The sequence below is a fragment of the Trachinotus anak genome, unplaced genomic scaffold, assembly GCF_046630095.1.
Source record: "Trachinotus anak isolate AG129_WGS33_773 ecotype Australia unplaced genomic scaffold, CSIRO_AGI_Tana_v1 ptg000007l, whole genome shotgun sequence".
Taxonomy (NCBI): domain Eukaryota; kingdom Metazoa; phylum Chordata; class Actinopteri; order Carangiformes; family Carangidae; genus Trachinotus; species Trachinotus anak.
Window position 1 is genome coordinate 15425877 of NW_027273858.1, and position 23876 is coordinate 15449752.

Below are 23876 nucleotides of genomic sequence, written 5' to 3' on the forward strand. Positions count from 1 at the left end.
CCCGCCATACACATACAATCCACACATACAATACAACATTAAGCAGAATCCTAGAGGAAGATCTCTGCTGTGCATTATGGAGATAAATTATTTTTCTGCTACAAAAATACTACTGTAGGGTAAGAGGTAACTTTTCTGCGAAAGAAATAGGCTGTAAATGCTTATAGCTGGCCCAAAGGTTGTGACACTAGTAACCGAACTTCAGATGTTGGTACCTCGTGTCATTTGTCAGGATTCCAGACACATATTTGTCACAAAATAACTTTGCCCCGTCTCCCATTGTGTCCTCTGAGCCCCGGGTTGCTCTGCTCTGGTCCCCGTTGATTTGGTTATCTAAGCAGCAATTTGTTAGTGTGTGCTTAGAGCCAAGGCCTTGCAATGTCATGCTGCAAATTAGATATACCCCTTGACCATGTTTTCCACTCCATCTCAAGAGGTGGAAATTAGATTAACTGTTTCATTACCCCCCAAAGCAAGCACTGGGTTGTGGTCTAAACTGAGCTATATACACTGTTAAAATAGCAGTAGAGAGGTTGAGGTGGCTGAATACAGTGTAACTATACCGTAATGAATAACACTGAGTGGCTTCAGCTTAAACATAAGTGTGGGGAAAGAAAAGCTGCGGGTGACTTCTCAAATAACATACATCTATAATATTTAGTTATGGTAGACCAAACTGTAAGAAACGCTGTTTTGTGAAATTACACTGTGTTCATTATCTGTCAAGTAACCTCCCATCATCCACCCCCACATACTTACTGTACACACACACACACACACACACACACACACAAAAGCTATCGAATATCTTTTTGTGTTAGTCGAGCTCTCTCCACTCGCTCTTCTCTCTGTCTACCCTGCCTAAGTTTCCATGGAAACAGGAGGTGGTCTCTCCCAGGACTGAGACAGTTACTGCACAGTGCTGTGCTGAGCTCTGCACTAATGACATTTCCGAATAACTTTTCTTCCTCTCCTCAAGTCTAAGGCATCAACACTTACGTACTGGAGTGTAAAGGGGACATAAAAAGGTCCCTGCAATGTGATGACTGCAATATGATGTGAGAGGAGTAACAAAATGGCTCGGCACAGCGCTCTCACACACACTGCCTCAAATTACAGAGCAATTTTCAAATTTACCAGAGTTACTTTATCTTTGCTCGCCCTTCAAATTGAACCCAATTAAATGCTACAAGTATGCAGTCCTACTAAATCTAAAATCTTGGATCTGGAGATTTCCATCAACTGCACAAAGCACTATTGTTTGCAGTGTGTAATGATGTGTGCACTGCACCTCAAATGGAGGCAATGGAATTTTTGCTGGTCCTTTGTACTGAATAGGCCTCGCGTGATTTCCATCCCCACAGGATACATGTAATTTTAATGGCACATTAAATAGCAGATTTGTGCAAACAGAGTGATATAAAAAAAAAAAACTTCTTCACAATAGCTTTTTTAAGTGCAGCTTTTTATATTTATTTTCTCTCTATAGATTATTGACAGATATAGATATTTGAATAAAAGCTGTGACCTGCTGCAAACAATTGAATGTAATAAATCACTGCCAACTTATTATTCAGTTCCTTCTATGACAGTATGCTAGCCTGATGTAGGCTATTATACACCCATATGCTTTTTTGTTATACATTCTAGTACTTTATAGAATTAAGGTAATTTTAAAACCTAAGAAAATAATTCAGTAGTCCCCTGAGAGCATGAGTCATGAAACATATGGTAAGCTCTGTTTTTCATCTGTGTGTCAGATGTTTTATTAATACACACCACCAAGCACATCACTCAAAACAAAAGTGCAACACAACAGCCAGACGTAATTATCTGCAGCCGGGGCCTCCATGCGCGGCGCTTCCTGCAGCCGTGACGATGGCGGGTAACGATCCCCTGCCCTATTTAGTTCAGCAGGCTCTTCCCACAGGAAGTGAGCCCGTAAATGGACTCTCGCTCTCAGACAGCATCTTCTAACCTCAATGCATTAGAGTCGCTATGAGACACTCTGCTTTTAAGTGAGGGCTTCTGGGCTGGGAGTGCCGCGGGTCACTCATCAGAGACATTACATGGACATTGCTCTGTTGTAGCCCCGTTTCCTGCCGGGGCGCGCGTACTACTACTTCAACACACACGCATGCACTCGTGTACAGTACACAAACAGAGCCACACATGTACACACACGTATAGACAACACAGCCTCCATCCTCACAGCCCACTCTCAGGCTTCTCTCTCTACAGAGAATCCAATCACATAGAGAGATTTGGCCGTATCGCCCTAACTGGATTGTAGTAATCCCCTGTCTAACATGTTTTGGGGATGTGTGAGTGGGGTTAGGGGACATCATGCCAAGTTGAGCCTCGCTGCTGATGCAGAAAGTGTGAGAGAGATCTGAGCTGTCACTTGGACCCCTGCTTTCAGGTTTGATGATGGAGCACCACTTACAGGTCAGCCCGTGCAGAAGAGACAGAGAGAGAAATGTGGTCAAAGTGTTTTAAAGTTTGCTGGAATGCTGATCCTCATCATCAGTATTCATCCTCATTTATTGCCTGCATCATTACTTTGATCACCTCTCCTTTACTGTACATTTTGTACTTGATTCTCAAGATATTATTTGCTGCTGTGTTCCCTCATCTGCTTTCTTATCTGTCATCATACACCCCTCCCTCATCTCTTTTCCAGACATCTTTATCTCCATGTTCCCATCTTGTTCTGCATCCATCTCCTCCTCTTTTATGCTCGGTAGCATTCACAGAGACACATCCCCTTCCCCCTTTTGGCTATGACTAATGCTCCAAACATAGGCAGTCCTGCAGTGTGTGTATGTGTATTATGTTCCCCATGCTGCAAGCTTGGTGATGGCACATGTCCCCATGGGATTGTATAGTGCCTTTTGACTTAACATAGCTTGACTGTGTTTACACACTTCCTTACGGGACTTTGACAAGTGAGCAGAGCACTCTAAGCAGATGCCTGAGAGATGCTGACATCCTCCTCTTGTCTTGCACTTACATCAATTTAGACAGACATGCTTACTGTCTGCTCACAGCATCCTTGTTTGCTGTTTATGACTAACTTAAGTATAGATAGTGTGAGAAGAAGCCAAGAAGATAACCACTTCTGAAGTATTTACTTTGTAAATATATAATTCACAAAGTCATTGACCTCATACCATTGCTTGTACCTGTCATATGCTGAGACCTGATACTGAATGTTTTTGCATTTACACACTACTGGAGTGTAGATATCTCCACCATGATTCATGCTGACCATCATTCTTCAGCCGGGCACCTGCTCTACTCCGAGAAAAGTTTCCTCGCTAATGAGTTTGATGTAGTGAGCTCGTTAGCGCTAACCTGAAGGGAGCTGTTCTGGCTGCGTGACGGGTGGCCTTTGCCAAGTGTGCAAAGCTTGGAAGTCACAACAGCTGTGGCTGGAGAGAGCAGGGGCAGTGGGTGGTGGCAGGAAAGTGCTGGAACAGATGCCTGGGGCCAAGACCTGGAGAAAAGAGCTGGAACATGTTAGTGGGACCAGGTTAATCATTGTGCACTCGGTCCTTAGCTGTCTTTTTCAAACGCTTTTGCGAGAAGGCTGGCTCACCTTGGCAATAAAACACATGCATAGCAAAGATTAATTTTAGCTTATACACTGATTTCAGTGACTTTTCTTTGGATGTAACCGATCACAAAGTAGAGCAAAACACAAAGAAACTGTCCTTTCATTGAAAAAAAGATGTAGATATTTATCATACATATAATTAATTGTGATATGTACATTCATGCATGCTAATGGTATCTGTAATGAAATGTGAAAGGCCTCATTTAATGTCTAATGCGTCTCAGGCAGCCCTGCTGAAAATTCATGTGTGGCTCAGGGCTTGTTTCCCAACATAAACGCTCTGACTAGAAAAGTAACTTAAAAGCTACGCTCCTCTTCCACATACAAGCAGTTAGGAGCCCGCCATTTAGCCCGAGGCAATCAGCTAATAGCTCCTTCATATCTGCCATGGCATGCATCTGCCACTCAAAATGCAAATTATGACTTTATGGCAATTTTATTTTTGAGCGTCCTCAGCCTGCCATTTCTCCGTCGCTCTCCCCAGGCTGTGGGGAGAGCGCTGCGGCTCCTGGGCAGCACAGTATATAGATTACTGGACCAGGATGCGGGCAGTGGACGCAGCCGCCATTAATTAAAGATCCACAGTGGCTCCTGCACTGAGAGTAACAGATCCATATACAAATTAATCACCCAGTCTGAGTCCCACAGTAAGGCTTTCCTTTTTCACAGCTTTACAGTCCAGTCATGTCCGCTGTTGTTTACCGTGCTCCAGATCGAGAATTAAACCTGAATGAGAGCGATAAATCATGGTGGGGAAACACACAAACTCTCATTGCAGGTTTATGTGTTGGCGAGGCAAACAGAAGGAGAGACAGGGTGAAAAAAACAGCCTGCAGTCCGTTAATCAAGTTCAAAAAGATGGCTGCGATGTTTTTTTTTTTTTTTTTTTTTTTGTTTGGTGGCTGAAATGATAGAAGGGGCAATGATTTTTCTTTTCCCATTTTTTCTTTTTTATGACCACTGCTTTATAGATAAAGGAGATTTATGTTGGGAAATCCAAGGAAAATGGAGAGGATACTCTTAGGGATCTCAGATTAGGCTGCTAATAGACTAGCTGTCCTGTGATTAATGTGTCTTATCAACACTCATCAGTCATTCTAAATGAAGAAAATCCTGACCCTGTCCAGATGGATAAAACTAATTAGGTTAATTTCTTCATCAAACCATCTTTAAATGGGTCCTCTCTGCATGTTTGTGTTTCTGTGGGGCAGATAGAGTCTTTTGGCATCTACATTCGCCAATAGGTTTTCTCTTAGTTCAAAAAAGAATAGATAAGATAAACTTTTCCTACTGGGTCTTCTTTTTTTTAGGTACCATCTCTATCAACACCCTCCGCACTGCCTACACAGCCCCTGGAGAAAGTGAGATCCTGGACTTGGATGACAATCTTTACCTCGGGGGTCTACCAGAGAACAAAATGGGGCTGGTGTTTCCCACTGAGGTGTGGACAGCACTGCTCAACTACGGCTACGTGGGCTGCATCCGGGATCTATTCATTGATGGACAGAGTAAGGATGTCCGGCGCCTGGCTGAGATCCAGAAGGCTGCCGGGGTGAAGCCCTCGTGCTCTAAGGAGCCTCCAAAACAGTGTCTGAGCAACCCCTGCCAGAACAACGGGATCTGTAGAGAGGGCTGGAACCGCTACGTGTGTGATTGCTCTGGGACTGGATACCTGGGACGCTCCTGTGAAAGAGGTAGGGCTTTGTTTTTGTCTCATTTCAACTGCCCAGCTGTTTGGAAGCATGTTGTTTCTGTCTGGTTGGCATAATCTGGATTTATGTGTGTGCGAAATGTTGTCGCTGATGCCACACTTCTTTCGCACAGCGCTTTGTCCTCTGAGCTAGGCGTGCAACCACAGAACTGTGAATTTAATTGACATCAAAGACAACCAGAAAAAGAATGGTTTTAATTATATCTGCTATAGATTTGGTCTTCTTTGTCTGGAATGGAACTCCTTTCAAATTCAGACTGAGCAGCATCACCAGACAAAAACCTGCAGGTTGTCTTTTTTTTTTTTTTTTCCTTGGCTGATGGTTGAACATCAGCAGCAAACCGGAAGGAATGTAAGACAGGAGAGAAAGTGTTGCATGTGGAGACAGACAGACAGCCAGGGAGAGGCAGACAGAGTGAGTCAGGGTACGCAAAGTGTTGACTGGCTGTCGTTGGACCATGTTGAGTGGCAGGTGACTGATGCACCGCTGAGGAGCTCCTGGTCACGTCCACCATACACACGGGCCTGTAAATTGGCTGTCTTCTGCTAACCATTTGGCTCATCAAACCACTCGCTCATGACCGGACCTGGTGCAGAATACTTATCCCTCTTTCCCCCAGAGAAGAGAAACAGGGGGAGTGAGTGTCACACAGTTGAACTCTTATAGCTCTGTGTCTTAGCCGGAGCAAACCTGACTCTGCTGTAGTTTATTACATGGAAAGCACAGTTTTTGTAGGAGTTTTCATTAGAATAGAAAGAAAGCCATCTTCTCAAGTTCCTCAGCAGTATTTGATGTTGGTAGAGTTGTAATTTATGGTTTTATGACCAATATCTGTGTATGTGTTTGTGCGTCGTAAGAGCTGCAGTTGCTTGAAGTTACACCCGAGACCGTCTTGCTAACCTTAACACTCCACTGCAGCTCCTTTTTACTGTATTAGTGCTTTGTTGTTACTGTTTGTGTAATGTAGCTGTAAAAAAAAAAAAGAAGCAATCATAAGGACATTCCTTCAGTTACAAATGCAAAGCACAGCGTGGACCTGCTTTTCTGCCCGTTCAGCATCAGCTTGTTGGCCTGGTGATCAGAGGATTGCCCTTTGACCCCTCTGATTGAACACCAGCCCGATTAAAACAACAAACAGCTGTGCGAGGAAGCCAAATCCTTCACTTGCTCATATGGTCTGCAACGAGGCAATTATTTTAAAATTGGAATTTAAGGCTTATTTTCAGACTAAGTGAATAAATATGTTGAATGTGTAGTTCATTCACTAACGAGATTTGCAATATTAACTTATGGTAATAGCCCAGGAATTGAGAGTAATGAAAATCAGATGAAAGTCTGAAAATACAGTTCAAAACTTCTTTGAATAGTCACAGATAAGTGGCCCAATGATATGTTTTTTTTTTATTGTTCATGCATTAATTGAGTGCATCAAGTGGATATTCGCTGCTGCTATATGAATTCATAATGAACATCATATCAACACAAAAATTACTCTCGACCAGTGTTAAAAATATATGATTATGTATTTGTCTTGTGCTTCTGAAGGAGTAAAGATGTAAGGCAGCAGCAGTATGTGCAGAATTTACATCATGAAGTCTCAACGGAGCGAAAGCAGCAAATGAGCAAAAACCATTAACATATGCATACTCAAGGCAAATGTCAAAAAGAGCCCAAGCATGTGACACCGTTATCACAGTGTAATGCATCTGCACAGGAACGACAGCCGGAACAGGTTCTCATTGGAAAAAAAAAAAAAAAAGGAACTCTAGTTCTCTAGTTGGAATGTAACACATCCCACGCAGTTGCATGTGTCAGCTCTACATGTGCTCGTGCTTTTCTTCACTGAAGTCATTCACTGCACAAAATGCAGTTGCCTAAATATCCTGGATATGGGATGTGGGATACCTCTGGCTGATCAGCTTGATGCTGGTGGAGAGCTCCTGAGTCAAATGGAAGCAAAATAACACGAATGTGTGTGATACCAGGAGGATGTTGCGTTTACTGTTTTGAATGCAGTTTATTCAGTCAGGAACGTCTGATGTGACATGTGACCTGTTGTGTAAATGCAGGAATGTAGTTAATACTAAGACAGGAAATTAATATTTGGGCTAAAAGAGCACATAAAAGAGAGAATCTAAATCTCCTCCATCTCTGATGAATGTGTCAGTCAGGCTGCTCCGGTTTTCCACATGCGCATCTCCATTCTAGCTAATGAGTTGACAGGAATTAGGGCATAGTACATGAGGGAGGTTTAGTGGGCATGGGACACAGATCGTATCACTACAGGAAGAGATTTACTTATCCAGAGAGTGCTCTTGAATTCAAATAGATATAATCCACTCTGACTTATCCTGAAAACAAAGGCAGAAAATCTGCATCTCTGCGTTTGAATCAGCTGCATGTTGCAAAGGTCTCCGCCACTATGACCCTGCTCTCCTCTTCCTCCAAACACTCGAGCGTCTTCTGCCATCTCGGCTCAACTGTCGAAACTCTCGCTCTCTCTCTTTTTTTTTTACAATATCTGGCTGTGTCTGCTCTGTGTATGAGACTGGCATCGACGGGAGTGTGAGTGGGAGCAGTGGTATGGAGGAATGGGCCCCGGCACACTGCCAGCTGTTTTGATGGCTCCAGATTGCCTCTGCGCTGGTAGGATGAAGCAGGCACCAGCAGGCCGAGGAGCTGTCAAAAGAATTACCCCAGCTCTCACTTATCCATGCATGGTGTACCACCCGGTGGCAAAATATAGCTACTGCATATGGCGGAGGAGGAGGAGGACAACGAGTGGAAGGAACAGGAGGTGGAGTTTCGGAAGAGAACCATGGAGCAATTCGCCCTATTTTGAGAGATTTTAATTAAGCAGACAAAGCAATTTTCCCCCCTGCATCCCAAATGTCTTCCCCTTCATTGTTCCTCCAGTTGCTAATTAGCCCAAATATTAGTCTTGCAGTGTGAGGCTAAGGCAGCCTCTCCCAGATGGTGTAGTAGGTGCGTTGCAGCACATGCACGTATTCCCTAATGAGATATGACATGCTGGATTCCAGCACTGACAGCACCTGCATTAATACACATGGACCGTGGTTACACATACCTGTGATGAATAAAGATGGAGGCTGAGGATCAATATATAGATCAACACACAAGTTTGTTCACATGTTCCGGACACACATGCACATACAACTTTCTGAATGTGCACATGAAAGCAGAGGCTTGTTTTTTCTGAAGCCATGAATCCATAATACTGCAATTCATTAGTGCCAGAGTCTACAATAGGTGCAGGGTATCAAAACATGGACCATAGACCACAACAATACAATGCACGGAAACATTATGTAAATCAGTATAACTCTAGAAAAACTGGTTCTTTGAGCACATTTATTGCTTTTCAGAGCATAAAACCATTTGCCATTGGTCCGAAGCAAAAGCCAAGAGGTGCAGAACGTTATTGCGTAATTGTGAAATGCCCTTAAAGGGGAATGTAGCTGAGTTCTAGCATTAAAACATGTTTTAGCTGTGCTCTTTGACAGTGCACTGTGTGTTAGTCACCATTCACCACACTTGAATATAGTCACAAATTAGAGAGAACTGGTTGTTTCACGCCCTGAAGCGATGTACACAGATGCGCAGAAAATTGGTTGAAAAACATGGAAAATGTGACTGTGAGAGTGCTGGGGGTTGATTATCTGGGGATATAGGCGCATGTTGTGGAACAGAGGTTTGGCTAGGAGTGAAATAAACAATCAAGTTTGTTTTAGCGCACAAACCTAAAGCCTAAAACATTTAATTAGTCTCACAGTGTTTGTCAGAGGACCGTGTTTTATCTGTACATCAGGGGTCTTGGATTTCCAGTTTCTCCAGCTTCTGATAATAGGTCTCGCTGAAAGACCTTGATAGCACAGCAATGACCAAAGATTGGGAATTAACTTGTAAATCATTACACTAAATGGTAATTCTCCTTTAATAGTCTCGGTGGGCTGCAAAACCTAATTCGCACGTACTAAATCTTTACCATCTTGGCTGTCGCGTGGATTCCTGACAGCAGTAGCTGAAGCTGCAGATTCCCCCACTCTGAGTGGACACACTGATCCATTTTCTGTCCCCTAATGAAGTTGCCTTATGGTCACGGAGCAGAAATATGTGAAGTCGGCCCATGATGATGCTGTTTCTTTCTGCGTAGCGAGAGAACAGTTTTCCTGTCTCTCGAAAAATGCACTCAGATGGTAGATTTTTTCCCTCACACTTTTAATAGCCAGCGAGTCTATTTCCCGGCCCGTGCAGGCTGAGATACCCTAAGAAGGCTGCGGTGAAGAAGGCATGAGCAGCTTTGAATTATTTATGATATCTCTGAGCCATTTCTTCCTGTTTATTGTGGATGTTGAACATACATTTTTCCAAAAGCCTGTGGCAGTGGTTGGTATTCCGGCAAGTTTGGAATTGGATTGGGCCCGGTGCCCTGACACTGTGGGACATCACAATCCTGTGACATGCAGCTGACAGCTCTCCCTTCCTGCAGAGCCTGTTCTCCTTCAGGGGGGGATGGAGGAAGAACTGTGTGCCTGTCTGCCATTACTCCCCCTTGTTAGTAGCACAGCCTTATTTGTTACCTCTTTGAACCCCCCGCATCCCAAATTGCTCCTTGTTCTCTAGTGAAAATCAGAAAACAATGTTGTATTGTGCTTTACAAGACAGAAAATGAATGCTTGGTTTAGTTTGGTACGCTCCATCTCCCCTCTGACAGCCTCCCGTTGGGTAGGCACAGGCAGAAACTCCAGCTTCAGTCCTCTCAATTTATTTTGATATTAAACACAGGAGTGCCATTAAAAAATGACTGCGCTTCCAGGATTGGATTTTTGACAGGTGCTCACTTTGCATTAGGTAATGTTTCCCCCCACATGTCAGTCTCCATATTTTCATATCTGTTTGGATGTTTCTTTTTGATGGCGTTTTAGACAACCTCTCGTGTGAATCTCAGCTGAGGTGACATCTTGGATGAAATTCAGTGTTTACTCCAGTTGTGATTAATTTCATCCATCTATTCAGTCTGAAAAGATTATTCTTCTGAGTAAAATCTTCTTTATTTATATGAGGTGCGGCAAAAAGGTCACATCAGACCATTTCCTTTCCTCCCAGCAGGTATTTGCTTGACTGCATATTGTTTATAATGTGCTGTACCCTTTTAAAGAATTATTGTCACCATCAGTGCAGTGTTAGATTTTTCTTCTTTTGTTTTCTTTCCTTTTTACCTTGAACTTTTTTTTTTCACAGTGTAATGGATCCTGTTTCAAACTGAGGCATTTTAAAAGGTGGAGGGTTTGTGCTGGAGCAGAAATTCTATACGTTGCAGCACTTAGATGTGTCACTCATTGTTTGGCAGTAATGATTTTCACGCCCCATCCTCCCAGAGTAAACAAACACCTGAGCACCCGGCAGTGTATTTGTGTACAGTATGAAGCGGAGTCGCATAGACAGTAGAGAACAAGTCAAACACAGCTAGGAAGCGCTCTCGTTGGGTCTAAGTGCTGGCTAATATTGCCGCGACAAACATTTTTTCAAGTGTTAGGAGTTAGAACAGTTGCTCCATTTTTCCTGGCATCTGCTAACAGTTTCCAAATGCAGCTCTTTGCTTTAGCTGCCTGGCAGGAAGCAGACAGTTTAGCAGTGAGAACTCGTTTGTCACACGCCCCTGTCATCTGCAGCATACCCCAGGAGGTCGTGGAGAAATTGGATTTGGGTGAGGAATGTGACGGAGTCATCCCAGGGGATGGATGTGACATTGGCTCTGTGTGATGAGGAAGTGGTGATGAGGTGGTGTGTGTACACTGGTACCCTATCACCCCCACCTCTCTCCATCTCCCGTCCCTCCAACTCGCCTTCTATCTGTTTCAGCACTGCAGCTGCAGTAATGGCTTTGTTATTGGGTTTTGGTTTAGTTACACCACCGGAAATGCTGTTACAACCTCCTGCTGGCGTTAAACAATCTCCCCAGCATTTCTCCTGCCTAATGCTTTGAGTAAATGCAGTCACCCTGAGCAGAAACTCAATATTCAAGGTCCACAGACTATTACGACTCTGTCACCATTTGTATTTTTTTCCGTCAGTCAATACCAATTTGTCCTTTTGTAGTTTGCCACTATTATATAGCAGATACAAAAATAGTGGATATAATGCTGCCACTTGTTCTCCAGGAGAATATTACCTCTGTTCCTTTGTATTGACGCAGTTTCCTTTCTTCCCTTTCCGGTAAGGTCTTTCTGTTTGTCACTATGTGTTCATTGTCTTCTGAGTGGTTTTCTTTTGTATTACTGTCCTAGCACGTGCCTACTTCCATCCTCTTTTCACTGATGGAGGGCACCACTTCCACTGGCACAGAGTAGACAGGACTCAGACTTCGGAGGGAGTTTGGGTAGCTGTCAGCTGTAGTACACTGTCTTATGCGATGCTAGACTAGTGACAAGTGTTTGCACGCTGACATATCTGTGCACATGCCATTTTGTAGTCACTTTCTCTTTTTGAACAGACTCTTTTTTGTGTTGGGTTTGTAATTCTAGCAGCCTAATAGTAGCTGGATTTATCAGTGGAGTAGTCTTCTGTAGCAAATCTGCAGAGCGCATGTCTGACGTAGACATCTGGAGACACTCCTGGAAGACTGAGGTTGTCCCTGTGTTTGTCAGCTTCACGGTTTAATCATCCCTGCGTGAATGGATGACAAGCCAGTGCAGGTTTACCGCAAAGCCTGTGTTGCAGTAGGAGTATTTCAGTGCAGTTTCTAACAGAAACACAATAGGCTGTCCCACTGTGTTTGAATACATATTCGCTGCTTAATATCTTTTCCTCTAACGTATTTCTTTAATCCAGATTGAGAGTTTCAATACTGAATTATATCCACAAAGTAAGACATCATCACTTCAAGACTGCCACGCTCCATCTTACCTGTCACTCATCCAGTTTTCTCCCCCATTCTCTCTGCAGAGGCGACCATCCTCAGCTATGACGGCAGTAAGTTCATGAAGGTCCAGCTGCCCGTGGTGATGCACACAGAGGCTGAGGATGTGTCTCTGCGCTTCCGCTCCCAGCGAGCCTATGGCATCCTAATAGCCACCACGTCTCGGGACTCGGCTGACAGCCTGCGTCTAGAGCTGGAGAGCGGCCGCGTCCGCCTGACTGTCAATTTAGGTAACGTCGCGGACATGCACCGGCTGCAGCTGCAAAGTCATGTGTCAAATTACACTAAATCAAGCTTGATAACACTTTCAAATACACTTTCTCTCCCTCACACACACACACACACACACACACACACACACCCCATTTCTTATATTATACATATTTTTGAATAGAAGGAGATGGTGTAAAGACTTTCAATGGCAAGAGTCTGCGGCTCTCCGCTCACTGCCAGTTGAGCACACAGCTGCCATTGCCCAGCAGGGAATGTTCGCTACCCACTCCATCAACTAAACCCCAGATCAACATCCATACATGCGCATTGCTCCAAAGGGAACTGCCCTCACAGCGCACACACTGCTGTATTCTTTCCTGATGCATTTACAATTACATCCAGTTATTATTCATAATAAGCAGCGAACAATTCCTTTGAAGATAGAGTGTGTTTATAATATCACACCTCTCCTTGCACACACATGTTTTTTAATCATTTAATCATTTGTTCCTATGCACTTTAATCATTGTAGGAGGAATGCATGATTGCACATAAATCAGCAAATGTATCTTAAATGAGCACAGGGAAAGACATGCTCCCACCCCCCCTTCCCACAGCAAAAACAGAAAATTGAGGGCAAAAATGAAAGACTCTGTGCGAGTGTGTGCATGTGTGTGCTTATTTGCTCAGGAAAGAATCCAATGATGCCTGTGAAAAGTTTGATATGTCTCAAACAGAGCAATGCCGCACAAATGATAGCCATCTATTTCTCCTTTCCACTGGCTAAACAGAAATGGGCTCCCTAAGCGGAGCCGTTTAGCCGTGCATGCAAAGTAGACCGTCTGTGTCTGCTGTCAACCACAAGGAAGCATGTGTCCCACCGCGGAAGACAACAGCGCCACACACTGACAGGGCTCACGAGTCAGATCATCGTGTTGTGTTTTATGTTTAAATTATCTTTGGCACATTTTAGAGTGTTTTTTTTTTTTTTTGAGTTCGTCCCCGGCCATCAGCCCTTGAAGCCTGTCTTCCTTGTCCCTCCTTCAAAAAGCAGAGCATTCCCTGTAAGGGTAGGGCCAGTGCTGGTCTCTGGCTGTTTGCGACCACTTTTCTGCTGTGGTTGACAACACACGACAGACGGGGCCAAATGGGGAAGGAGGGGAAGGGAGGGGGGCGTGGGGGGTTGATCTGGGTCACCTTTATCAGAGCACGATGCAAGCTAAGCCTCAGGAACCAGAGAGGTAAAGAAAAGATGCAGCAATAGTGGCAGTCTGTAAGGCACTGCTATGTGATACCAGATTAATGAAGACTAGGCCATTGTAAATTGGTACTGGTAAAAAAAATAACAGAACTACTGCTTCTATTAGTCTTTAATGGTGTAAGAAGTATTGAGATATTTCACTTTTAAGTAAAAGTAGCAATACCACATTTAAAATCTTCTATTTCCATTAGATTTACCTTCAGAATTTTATTTAAGTTAGAGTATAAATCAGAAAAAGTTTTAAAAGTTAAAATACTCATTATGCAGAATGGCCCCTATGAGAGGATTATAGTATTATAGACATTGCTGTTGGAATATTAAAATGTTAACAGATGCTTTAACATGTAAGCACCATTTTAATGTTGGTTAAGGTAGAGCTAACTATATATTGTAGTGGATTGTTGAATCTATTATCATAGTTTATAATCTGATCATATCATCATATATAAATACACAAATAAAGCACAAGTATGTCAGTGCATTTTTTTTGCATGTCATTAACTTTGTTAAAGTGAATGTGACAATGCACAAAGGTGGAAAAGTAGCATGAAAAGATGCTGAAGTCCTCATGCGTGGACAGACAGTTGAAGAGATAGTTAGACAGATAGAGAAAGAGAAATGGGGGTGGAGAGAATCCAAATACCTTCCAGCTGGCCCCGTCTGACCCTGACTAAAATCTGATGCTCTCACACTGAATAGAAGATCATATTCTGAAAATGAACACAAAAATCCCCCAGCTTGCAAAATACATTTTGTTTGGCTACCTGGCAAAACAAAGCGAAAAAGTGTCATAAAGCGAAACCTCAGCCCTCATGATTCTCTATTCTACATGGCTGGAACTTGTATTCCTCTACACCATGCTGTGCTCCTCTGGCCCAGCTCCACTGCAGTGCTTTTACCAGCTCGCTGCAGCTCGGGGCCACGGGTGAGAGCATCAGAGGACGGACAGTGTCCGTGTGTGTGTCCCCAGAGGGGTGGACTGTATGCTTTAATGATGTCTGCAGCTGTAACGTTGAAAGATGAATTTATCTCTCATCTATTCTTCCCCATCTAGATTGTATCAGGATTAACTGTACCTCCAGTAAGTTACTGTTCACCTTTCTTCTTCTTCTTCTTCTTCTTCTTCTTCTTCTTCTCTAACTCTTACTGTTACTGGATATTCTTGTTTTAGTCTCTAGCTGTGTTGTTACGTAGCCAGTTTTACCATTTCTTCTCTGCAGCCAGTATATGATCCTGACATTAAAACATCCTGAAGGGTGTGCAGTTCAATCATTGCACTGAAGTATATCTGACTTGCACCTTGCGTTGACATAGACATTACATTTTATTATACCAATTCAAAGAGGTGTGGGTACATAAGAATGGCTCGGTGGTGCTGTATGCATCAGCTGTCCAGGAGAATAATGAGCAGGGGGGAGGAGATGGAGGGAGGCTTGAATTAATCACAAACCTAACTATGGCAGCGATTCTACACACTCAGTTGTTTCTAATTAACAAACCTTCTCACTCATGAATACGAGCTGATATAAAACACATGCCTTGGAAGCACAGGTATTTTAGACATGCATGATTTCCTTGTCTCTCCCTCCCCTTTTTTTTTTTTTTCTCTTTTATGTTTTTTTTTTGTTTCCTTTCTACTTCAGTATTTCACGCTGGTTGTAAATTGATGACGCCATTCAAGGTACAGAGGAAATACAGAGTGTGATTTTATTATTCTCATTAACCTGCCTCACGGAGCAGAAAGAAAGGAGGGATGAAGAAGGAGGGAGAGAGAATAGATCTTGTGGGATTCACGGTGTGTGTGTGTGTGTGTGTGTGTGTGTGTGTTTCAACAAAGAGGTTACATTGCAATATTTTGGGAGGTAAATATCCCTGACATTTATTATTCAGGAACAGTGATGAATTAATAATTACTTCACCGGAGTCATAATACGCGAGCCTTCTTCCTGTTTAACGATTCTGAAGTGACAGACACATTCTCAGTATCAGTAAATACCATGAGAAATTAGACAGTTTAGTCTCTATAATGGAGCACCAGTGTCACACTGTATATAAGAACACGCTGTTCTCTGAAAACACTAGTGTTGGATCTTTTTGTGTGTCAAGTGTTACAGTATTTGAAGGTCATTGCCTGATGGGAAGTGGAGACTTGCACAACAAAACGCCTCCGCACAGAATCACATGACATGACCTCCAGCCAGCCCGTCTTAACACCTTTCTAAATGCTAAATAGCATTGTTCATGCATCTTGGATTGCATCCCTTGTTTGTGTATGCAAATTAAAAGCTCTAAACTCTAATTCCTCCCCCTTTCAGTGCTTTAAAAGGTCAGTCTTGGTTTATGAGGATAGTGTGGAAGCATAATCTGTGCATGCATGGACACCAGAGGTTGTTATTTGCTCCTTTGATTACTTTATTTCTATAGTTATTCATTTTTCTCCTCTGATATTTAGTTTCATGCATCACTTTGCCAGAATAGCCAGAGCCAGTGTGAGTCATTGTTGCATTGGTGGAAGAAATGCTGGTTGAAGGAAAGAAAATACACAATCTTTAATATGAACACCAATGTAGGTTCAATAACTGCTTTAGCCACTAGCATAAAAAACTGTGCAATTTAAATAGGCTGTGTTCAGTGTGTGTTAATAGACTGAATGATTTCACACAGGCTGAAGGAATAATGCAAAATGAAATTACCATACAGCACTAGGCTGATTTGCATTTAAGCACTGTCATACTGACATGCTATATTTATATTAGTCTGAATTCTGTTTGTGTACATTGACTTAATGTACTTCCTTTATTTCTACAAGAATAATAGTCTTAAAAGTAATAAAATAATAATCCTATTTACAGAAGTGACTGATGTTTTATAGGTGGAAGAAATATACACTAGAACAAAGCTGCTGTATAATTCAAATACTTTTTTTTTATTCCATCAACATTTAATATAATGCTACAGGGAAAATGAATGTTTAAGTAAAATTGAGAGAAAGCAGGTCTCTTTTAAATAGATTCAGACCTAATTGTGTCATAAGAAAATGTTTAATTGAAGTTCTTGGAAAGAACTGTGCTAAGCCAATGCATGCATTTCCACTTATGAAGCGTTTAATTCATTTTTTTTTTCTGGGTTGTTATTTTTCCCCGTGTTATTTTTGTCCTCTTTTTTTTCTGTGTTAATTAATGTGTCTTGTCAGGCGCTGCAGCTCCGGTCAGCTCGGTGGATGAAGAATTTCAGCACAGACTCAAAGAACACATCACTGTCTATTAGGGACCTCGGCTCCCTGGGGCTGCCCAGAGCTGTCTGAAGAAAACACTGCCACTTTGACTTAAACACTGTTAACAGGCACTGAGTGACAACAAACTAAAAATATGATCTAAAAATATCTTGTGACAGATTGGCTTTTTTTTTTTTTTTTTTGGTTTGCCACTGTGGTCCTCTATTATTCATTAGTTTGAACTGCAGAATAATCATAATTTACAGTGGAGCCAGGATGCAGTTGATTACTCTCTCCATGACCTTCTTGCAGAACAACTCAAGGCAGTTTTCTTCTCTCATTATTGATAATCTCCACGCATCAGTCTTTCTTTTTTGGCTTATTTAGTGTGAAAGAGCAGGAGGAGATTCTTTTACATGGATATTACACCTGTGTGCATGTTGGAATGATAGATGAGATGATGCTTTAAAGGGAATATGCATAGGGCGTGAGGTACACACTGTGTGCTTAAAAGCTGTAAACTACTATGTATTTGCCGCTATTACTTGGTGCTTATAATGCACAGTATACTGTATGTTGGCAAAACGATATGTATGAATTCAGATTTATTTTTACTACATCATTGCAACTCAGTGGTTTTGTGGTTAGATTTTGAAGACCAATATTTTTATCAACACCAACTGTTGTCTGATTAAAAATACTGATAATAGAGTTTAATGGTAACCACTGTTATGCTGGCAAACCTAATCTTTGTCAACAAATGAAGGAATGTGTTGAGCAGACTGAATCAATCTATCTGTTGTTAAGGGAAAAATTATAGTGTAGATGAGTCAACCTGAAGATAAAAATATGTCCCTGTTCGTCACAGCATAAATCATGATCCAGTAAGGGACTGTACACAAATTATTTGGGTGTGGTTATGTTTTTGTTTTTTAGAAAATCAGGACACACCCCAGAGTTTTTAATATTTTCTTTGACCCTGCAGCACCCTTCAGTTGAAAGCCTCAAATATTAGTGATCTTTTTTGGTGTAACTATTTTTCACATAGCAAATCCTATAAGGGAAGGCTGATGATTGTTTGGCTCTCCCAAATCATTTAGACTACCCCTCACTTTAGCAAAAATAAGCCACCACCAATAGGCTATACCAGTGGGATCAAAATCTAACTCTGTTTCTGTATGTGTAAACTGGGTGTCCTGCGAATGGAAACAACAATGAGCTGCTTTAGATTAAGGAGTAATTATGATGATGCTCTTTGTGGTTGCTGTAAATTAGTTTCATAAAGGGGCTAATGTGTTGGCTCAGCAGTTGCTCGCAACTTAAATTGAAAGCGGAGAATAAACATTGAACAGCATGCTAAGGGACTTTCCTGTCAAGCCAGCAGGTAGTTACCATGACACAATGATACAGCCACTGCAAAAAAAAATCTGGTCTCTGCAGTGTGATGGCAGTTAGATCGAGCCACAACCTTTCAACGTGTTCAGTATGGAGCCGCCTCTGTTTATAGAACAAATAAATCTGGCATGAAGCAGCAGGTTAGCAGTGATTGTCATCATTTATTGTTTTGACACCATTTAACCTCTGCTTGCTTAAACATTTCCACAGTGTGTTTTCAGTTAACAGGGCATTGATTAGACAAGGAGGTCACCTAGCATGGCAGCCTGCTAAGTTTGCCTTTCCATGTGTGCTGGCTTTGATGTCTGTGTTGATGGTAATCCAGCAGTGGTGGCCTGCTGCTTGGTCAGCGAGTCCTTCGCTCTCTTTTTTTTTTTTTTTTCTCCACCTGGGTGAGTCACAGTGGTCGGGTCAGACACCACCAGTATCTGGCCTGTCATCCAGCCAGCCAGAGCTGATTGACTGGATAATCACATCTTCTCATGCTGCCCTGTGCCACACTTCTCCACTGTTCCCTTGGGCCTGAAGTCAATGAGGCAGGGAGAGATCACTGTAGATCCATCACTGCAGATAGATCACCATCAGTGAAGGCACCAGAGAGGGCTGGACGCAGCAGACAGCGGACTAAAGGCCCTTAATGTCTCCCCAGCAGCTGGCAGTTTGGACCACAGACTGCACAACAGGCGTAAAAACCAGACCCTACAGTAGTGGATGTTGTGCAGGAATGTGCTGCTTAATACGATTGACCTCTTTTCCCCTTTTCTTTCTTTCCTCCTTGGAGAGCAACAAGGACAGGATGATGGAAGGCAAAGATCAAGCATGCTTTCAAGTCCAACTCCATCCTATTATTTCATATCTCTCGTCCTTAATCCCTCGCCAGTCGCCTGGTTTCAATCCTGCCCCGGTGTTTAGTGCTTACAAAGCAGAACTGTGCCTCTGAGATTGAGTGTGTCCCAGTACTTTGGCACCCTCAGATTTGCATACACATTGCATTGGGGGCTTTGAAGATTGCAGAAAAGCAGGAAATAAATAGCCATAAATGGGTTCAGGGGAATGAACCTGGCACCCATCTGAAGTGCTCCCCACAGTGGGCAAGGTATCCGGAGCCTGGGGATTTTAATATTGTCACAGTGGTGTCTTAATTGGCCTGTTTGGTTGTGTGTGCCCAGCAGGGGGAACATCACAGCTATATAGCAATTCAAAGATGCTCTAAGTCGGAGGCTGCATGAAAAAATAATGTGTTGCCCCAATTGGACCAATGTTGGGATTTCTAAATCTAGAAGTGTATCGGGGAGAGATTTTCTTTCTTTTCTCTCTGCTCATGAGATCACAGAGATTTGTTGCAGTTGCATTGATTTATCTTATCTGTGATTCCAAATTCGATTATGTGGAATCATATTTGATTTAGATTCTGTGTGACATCTGCATTACTACTTGCCAGCAGTGACACACGTCATGGAATATTAACACGCTGGCTTCAGGATGTGTGAAGGGATGGTTCAGAGATTTGAAGTATTTTTTTTTTTTTTTATTAGTGAACTGTTATTCAGTTGAATGGTTATTTGATGGATTTAATGAAGTGCATCAGATTTAATAATAGAATCTGTGCGATTTGCACAGTGTTACTGCAGCTATCTGTTACCTGCCGCTTTTTCCAAACATCATTCATTTTCAAGGCTGCTGCTGAAAATCACATTCTGTATTTCCTGTATTTTCCAGGGACAGTGGCCCGTCTGATTTGCTGTAAAGGGGTTCTTTTCACCACGAAGCACACTGCTTCCGTTATTCAAGTATTTCCTCCCCTATCACTACTTCATTTCATGTGGTGGACATGAGAGAAATCAAATACCGGGTGTGTAGGTAAACAAGATGGAGAGTGATGCTCAGATAAAGTGCCTCGCTCAGTCGGAGCCTTTTGGTAGTCATTTGCTGCCACCAAGTGGCTTGAGAGGAATGAAAAGAACCTCACAAGAAATGAGAGACCAGCTATAACAAAACATCTAATTATCCCCTTGTTTCTTTAGTTAAATAAAACCACACAGACATCGTTCATTTAGCTCAACACAGTCAGTGTGAATATTGTTGGTAATAGTAATAATAATAATAATGTGACATCCTGATTACTACCTCCCTCCTCTTGGTTTGAAAATGGTGCTCAGTGAGAATTGAGAAATGCGATGCCCTATCTAATGGTGCAGGACAGCAAATGCAAGTCAGAATGATGTGTTTTTATGGCCCATTAACTATGTTTACCTTAATGTTTTCTGTCTCTGTCAAACTACTTAACTCGTTCACTCTGTCCTCCTTCTGATCTCCCCTCCTCCCTCTCTGATTCTGTTCATATCTCCTATCTCTCAGCCTCTCTATTCTCTGTGTGTGCGCGCGCTTGCGTGCATGTGTGTTAACCGCTGTTTGGACTGTCCTGCAGGCAAAGGTCCAGAGACTATTTTTGCGGGTCAGAATCTGAACGATAATGAGTGGCACACAGTGCGTGTGTTCAGGAGGGGCAAGAGTTTGAAACTCACCGTAGATGATCTGCCGCCTGTAGAAGGTACTTCTCTTCCTGTGCTTCTCTGACAGAATAGTATTTTCCTCCTATAAACTTAAATTACCTGTAACACGTGCTGGGCTGTCAGATTTTAGGTAAGACACAAGCTCTTTCACTGAATAAAAGACAACCTCAAGTGTCTTATTCTGCACTGATCTGTGCTGTGGAGAGAGCATTCATTCCTTCATTCATTTGTTTTTCTGAAAGAGTGCATTATTGAAGCCCTCTTTTCAGCTCTGGACCAAACATTGCAGTTTATAATTCATTAGGAAATGTTAAGTATGTGTTCTCTATTAGGCTGATGTCAGATAAATATCTAAAGATATTTAATTTAGTAATGAGGCACAATGTGCAGAGTTTTGTCCTTATGAAAGGATGTTTATCCATTTATATTAACAGTGCTGTTCATTTTACAATAAAACTATTTAAACAGCAGAGAATGTAAACATAATTTGGGTTATACTTTAATGTCTGGAAATTATATTAGACATCTGTAATGTCCTACAATGTGGTGTTACTGTCATTATTTAGAGAATATGTAGAATGTAGGTGACCCTTCAATTGCGAAGCATTGCCTCTTGAATTGTCATAGACCCCCAATAACGTCCTCTCTTCCTCCCCCCCTCCTCTGCCGGTTAAAGGTCAAATGGCGGGTGACCACACCCAACTGGAGTTCCATAACATTGAGACGGGCATTGTGACAGAGAAGCGCTTCTTGTCCATGGTGCCGTCCAACTTCATTGGCCACCTCCAGAGCCTCTCCTTCAATGGCATGGCCTACGTAGACCTCTGTAAAAACGGTGACATTGATTACTGTGAGCTCAACGCCATGATTGGCTTCAAGAACATCATTGCTGACCCTGTCACCTTCAAGTCGCGCTCCAGCTATGTGACCCTCACCACCCTGCAGGCCTACTACTCCATGCACCTTTTCTTTCAGTTCAAAACCACCTCATCCGACGGCCTCATCCTTTACAACAGCGGGGATGGGAATGACTTCATCGTGGTGGAGCTGGTCAAAGGGTACGTGGATACTACTCTGTTAAAGTGTGAGCTTTGACTGAGCGTTCTCCCAGTTTTCGGCAGCGGATCCACTCACTCTCGAAGTGCTGAAGCTGAGCTTTTGGAGGATATTTTAAGAGATTTTGTTCTTTTTTTGGTAGATTTGACTCCACATTTGGTGCAGCAGTCATGGCTGTGTGTTTGTTTTGCGCTGCTCAGAGTTGATTTGTCAAACAACAATGCTGCCTGTAGAAGTTTGATTTAGTGTAGGCGGCATTCATGTTTTTATTTAGCTGTTGTGGCTGTCACTGCTCAGGCTACTGTAACTACTCAGCTCTTCTCTTTACACACACGCACACAGACACACACACACACACACACACACACACACACACGACTTTATTTGCAGAGCAGACCTGCCTGCCACCAGGTTTAAAGACCAGCAAACGTGAAAAGCAAAAAAAACCCTTCAACTGTGTTGAATTAGTTTTATACTAGTGTAGCGAGATGTTTATTTATGTAAGAATATCCATATAAATGGATTATGATTTTAATAATGCAGCTCCTCATATTTTATGGCAGTTTCCAAACAGAATATAATTCTTGACAGCTTTTCATGCCATTATTATGGGAATTCAAATTCTTTTCTTATCACCTCTATGCCAGAGTATTCTCTGAAAGAGCTGTTGGCTATTACTGCTCTTTTTAAATCTTCATGACGGCACAACGAATACCCGACATAAAAGGGAATCAACGACACAAGGCTGCATTTCTTCTTGCTAAAATGCAGCTATAGAATGACCTTCTTTTAAGTAATGCCTGAAGTTAATTATTATTCAACATGCTAAACATTAAAGGCATACATTTTAATTAAAATGAGCATGCAAATCATAAATTGCCTGTAAACCAAAGACTTTAAGACCAATTTGTTGAGCACAGCCCGCAAGCTTTTATTTAGCTCCTTTTCAGACAGCTGCACTTGCTGATACTCTCATATGTAAACATTTGAACGCACAGACACACAACACCGAGCACATACACGCTCTCGCTCCAGTTTTCAAAGGTTCATTAGACTTTTCTACTTTTGTTGTTGTTATTCTTGTTATTGTCTGATGTAAGTTGTCTGTTACACACTTGGTAACAAATCAAGGTTTATGAAAAGAGCTGTAAATAATTTGGACATGACTAATTATACTTTATAAATCTAAAAAATATCTGTGTGTGTTTAGAATACAGCAGCACCGAGCATACAATGCTGTGTTTTAAGTCTTTTTCATAATGCCGTGCTTTCATTTCCCTCCATATCTGCCCATGCATCTGCTCATGTTGCTCAATATCTGGTTGCAGTTACCTGCACTATGTGTCTGACCTGGGCAACGGAGCCCACCTGATCAAAGGCAACTCCAACAAGCCCCTGAACGACAACCACTGGCACAATGTGATAATCTCAAGGGACACCAACAACCTCCACACTGTCAAGATTGATACTAAGATCACCACGCAGACGACCACAGGAGCCAAAAACCTGGACCTGAAGGGTGCGTAGGCAAAGTGAATTTAGATATTTTGTAGATTTCATGAAATTGGGACAGCAGTGGCCCAGAGGTGAGTGAAACAGGTTCGTGGCTGCAGCAGCAGGATAAAGCCCAGGGGGTTGGAGGGAAAAAGCAATGCTTGGCCCTCACTTATTACCACCACTAAGGTACCACTAAACAAGAGCTCAACCCCCCTGTATCCAGTGGCCAACACCAATGGTGTGTGTGTGTGGAGCGGGGAGTTCATAGAACAGACCATTTGTAATTAGCAGGCCAACCTTGGATAAAAGGAAATTGGCATAATTAGTGTTCTACCTTGAAGACTGTTGTAATTATTGTCATGAAAAACTTAAATGAATCAGTACAAAGTGGGCGACAAATTTCTAGCTTTGACATAAAAAAAAAAAAAAAAAACATTATATAGTTTCATAGCACAG

General features: G+C 42.3%; 1 protein-coding gene across 10 annotated transcripts in view; it reads left to right on the plus strand.

Moving 5' to 3' along the window:
• LOC139623071 (neurexin-1a-like) overlaps positions 1-23876 on the plus strand; it is a 246287-nt gene that overhangs the window by 99631 nt on the left and 122780 nt on the right. For 9 of the 10 annotated variants that reach the window (XM_071480930.1, XM_071480931.1, XM_071480936.1 and 6 more), the window contains 6 exons: positions 4930-5313; positions 12298-12501; positions 14800-14826; positions 20783-20905; positions 21544-21925; positions 23252-23442. In XM_071480930.1, the coding sequence (XP_071337031.1) occupies positions 4930-5313; positions 12298-12501; positions 14800-14826; positions 20783-20905; positions 21544-21925; positions 23252-23442 (1311 nt within the window). The remainder of the gene's footprint in view (positions 1-4929; positions 5314-12297; positions 12502-14799; positions 14827-20782; positions 20906-21543; positions 21926-23251; positions 23443-23876) is intronic. The other variant, XM_071480934.1, reaches the window with a different exon arrangement.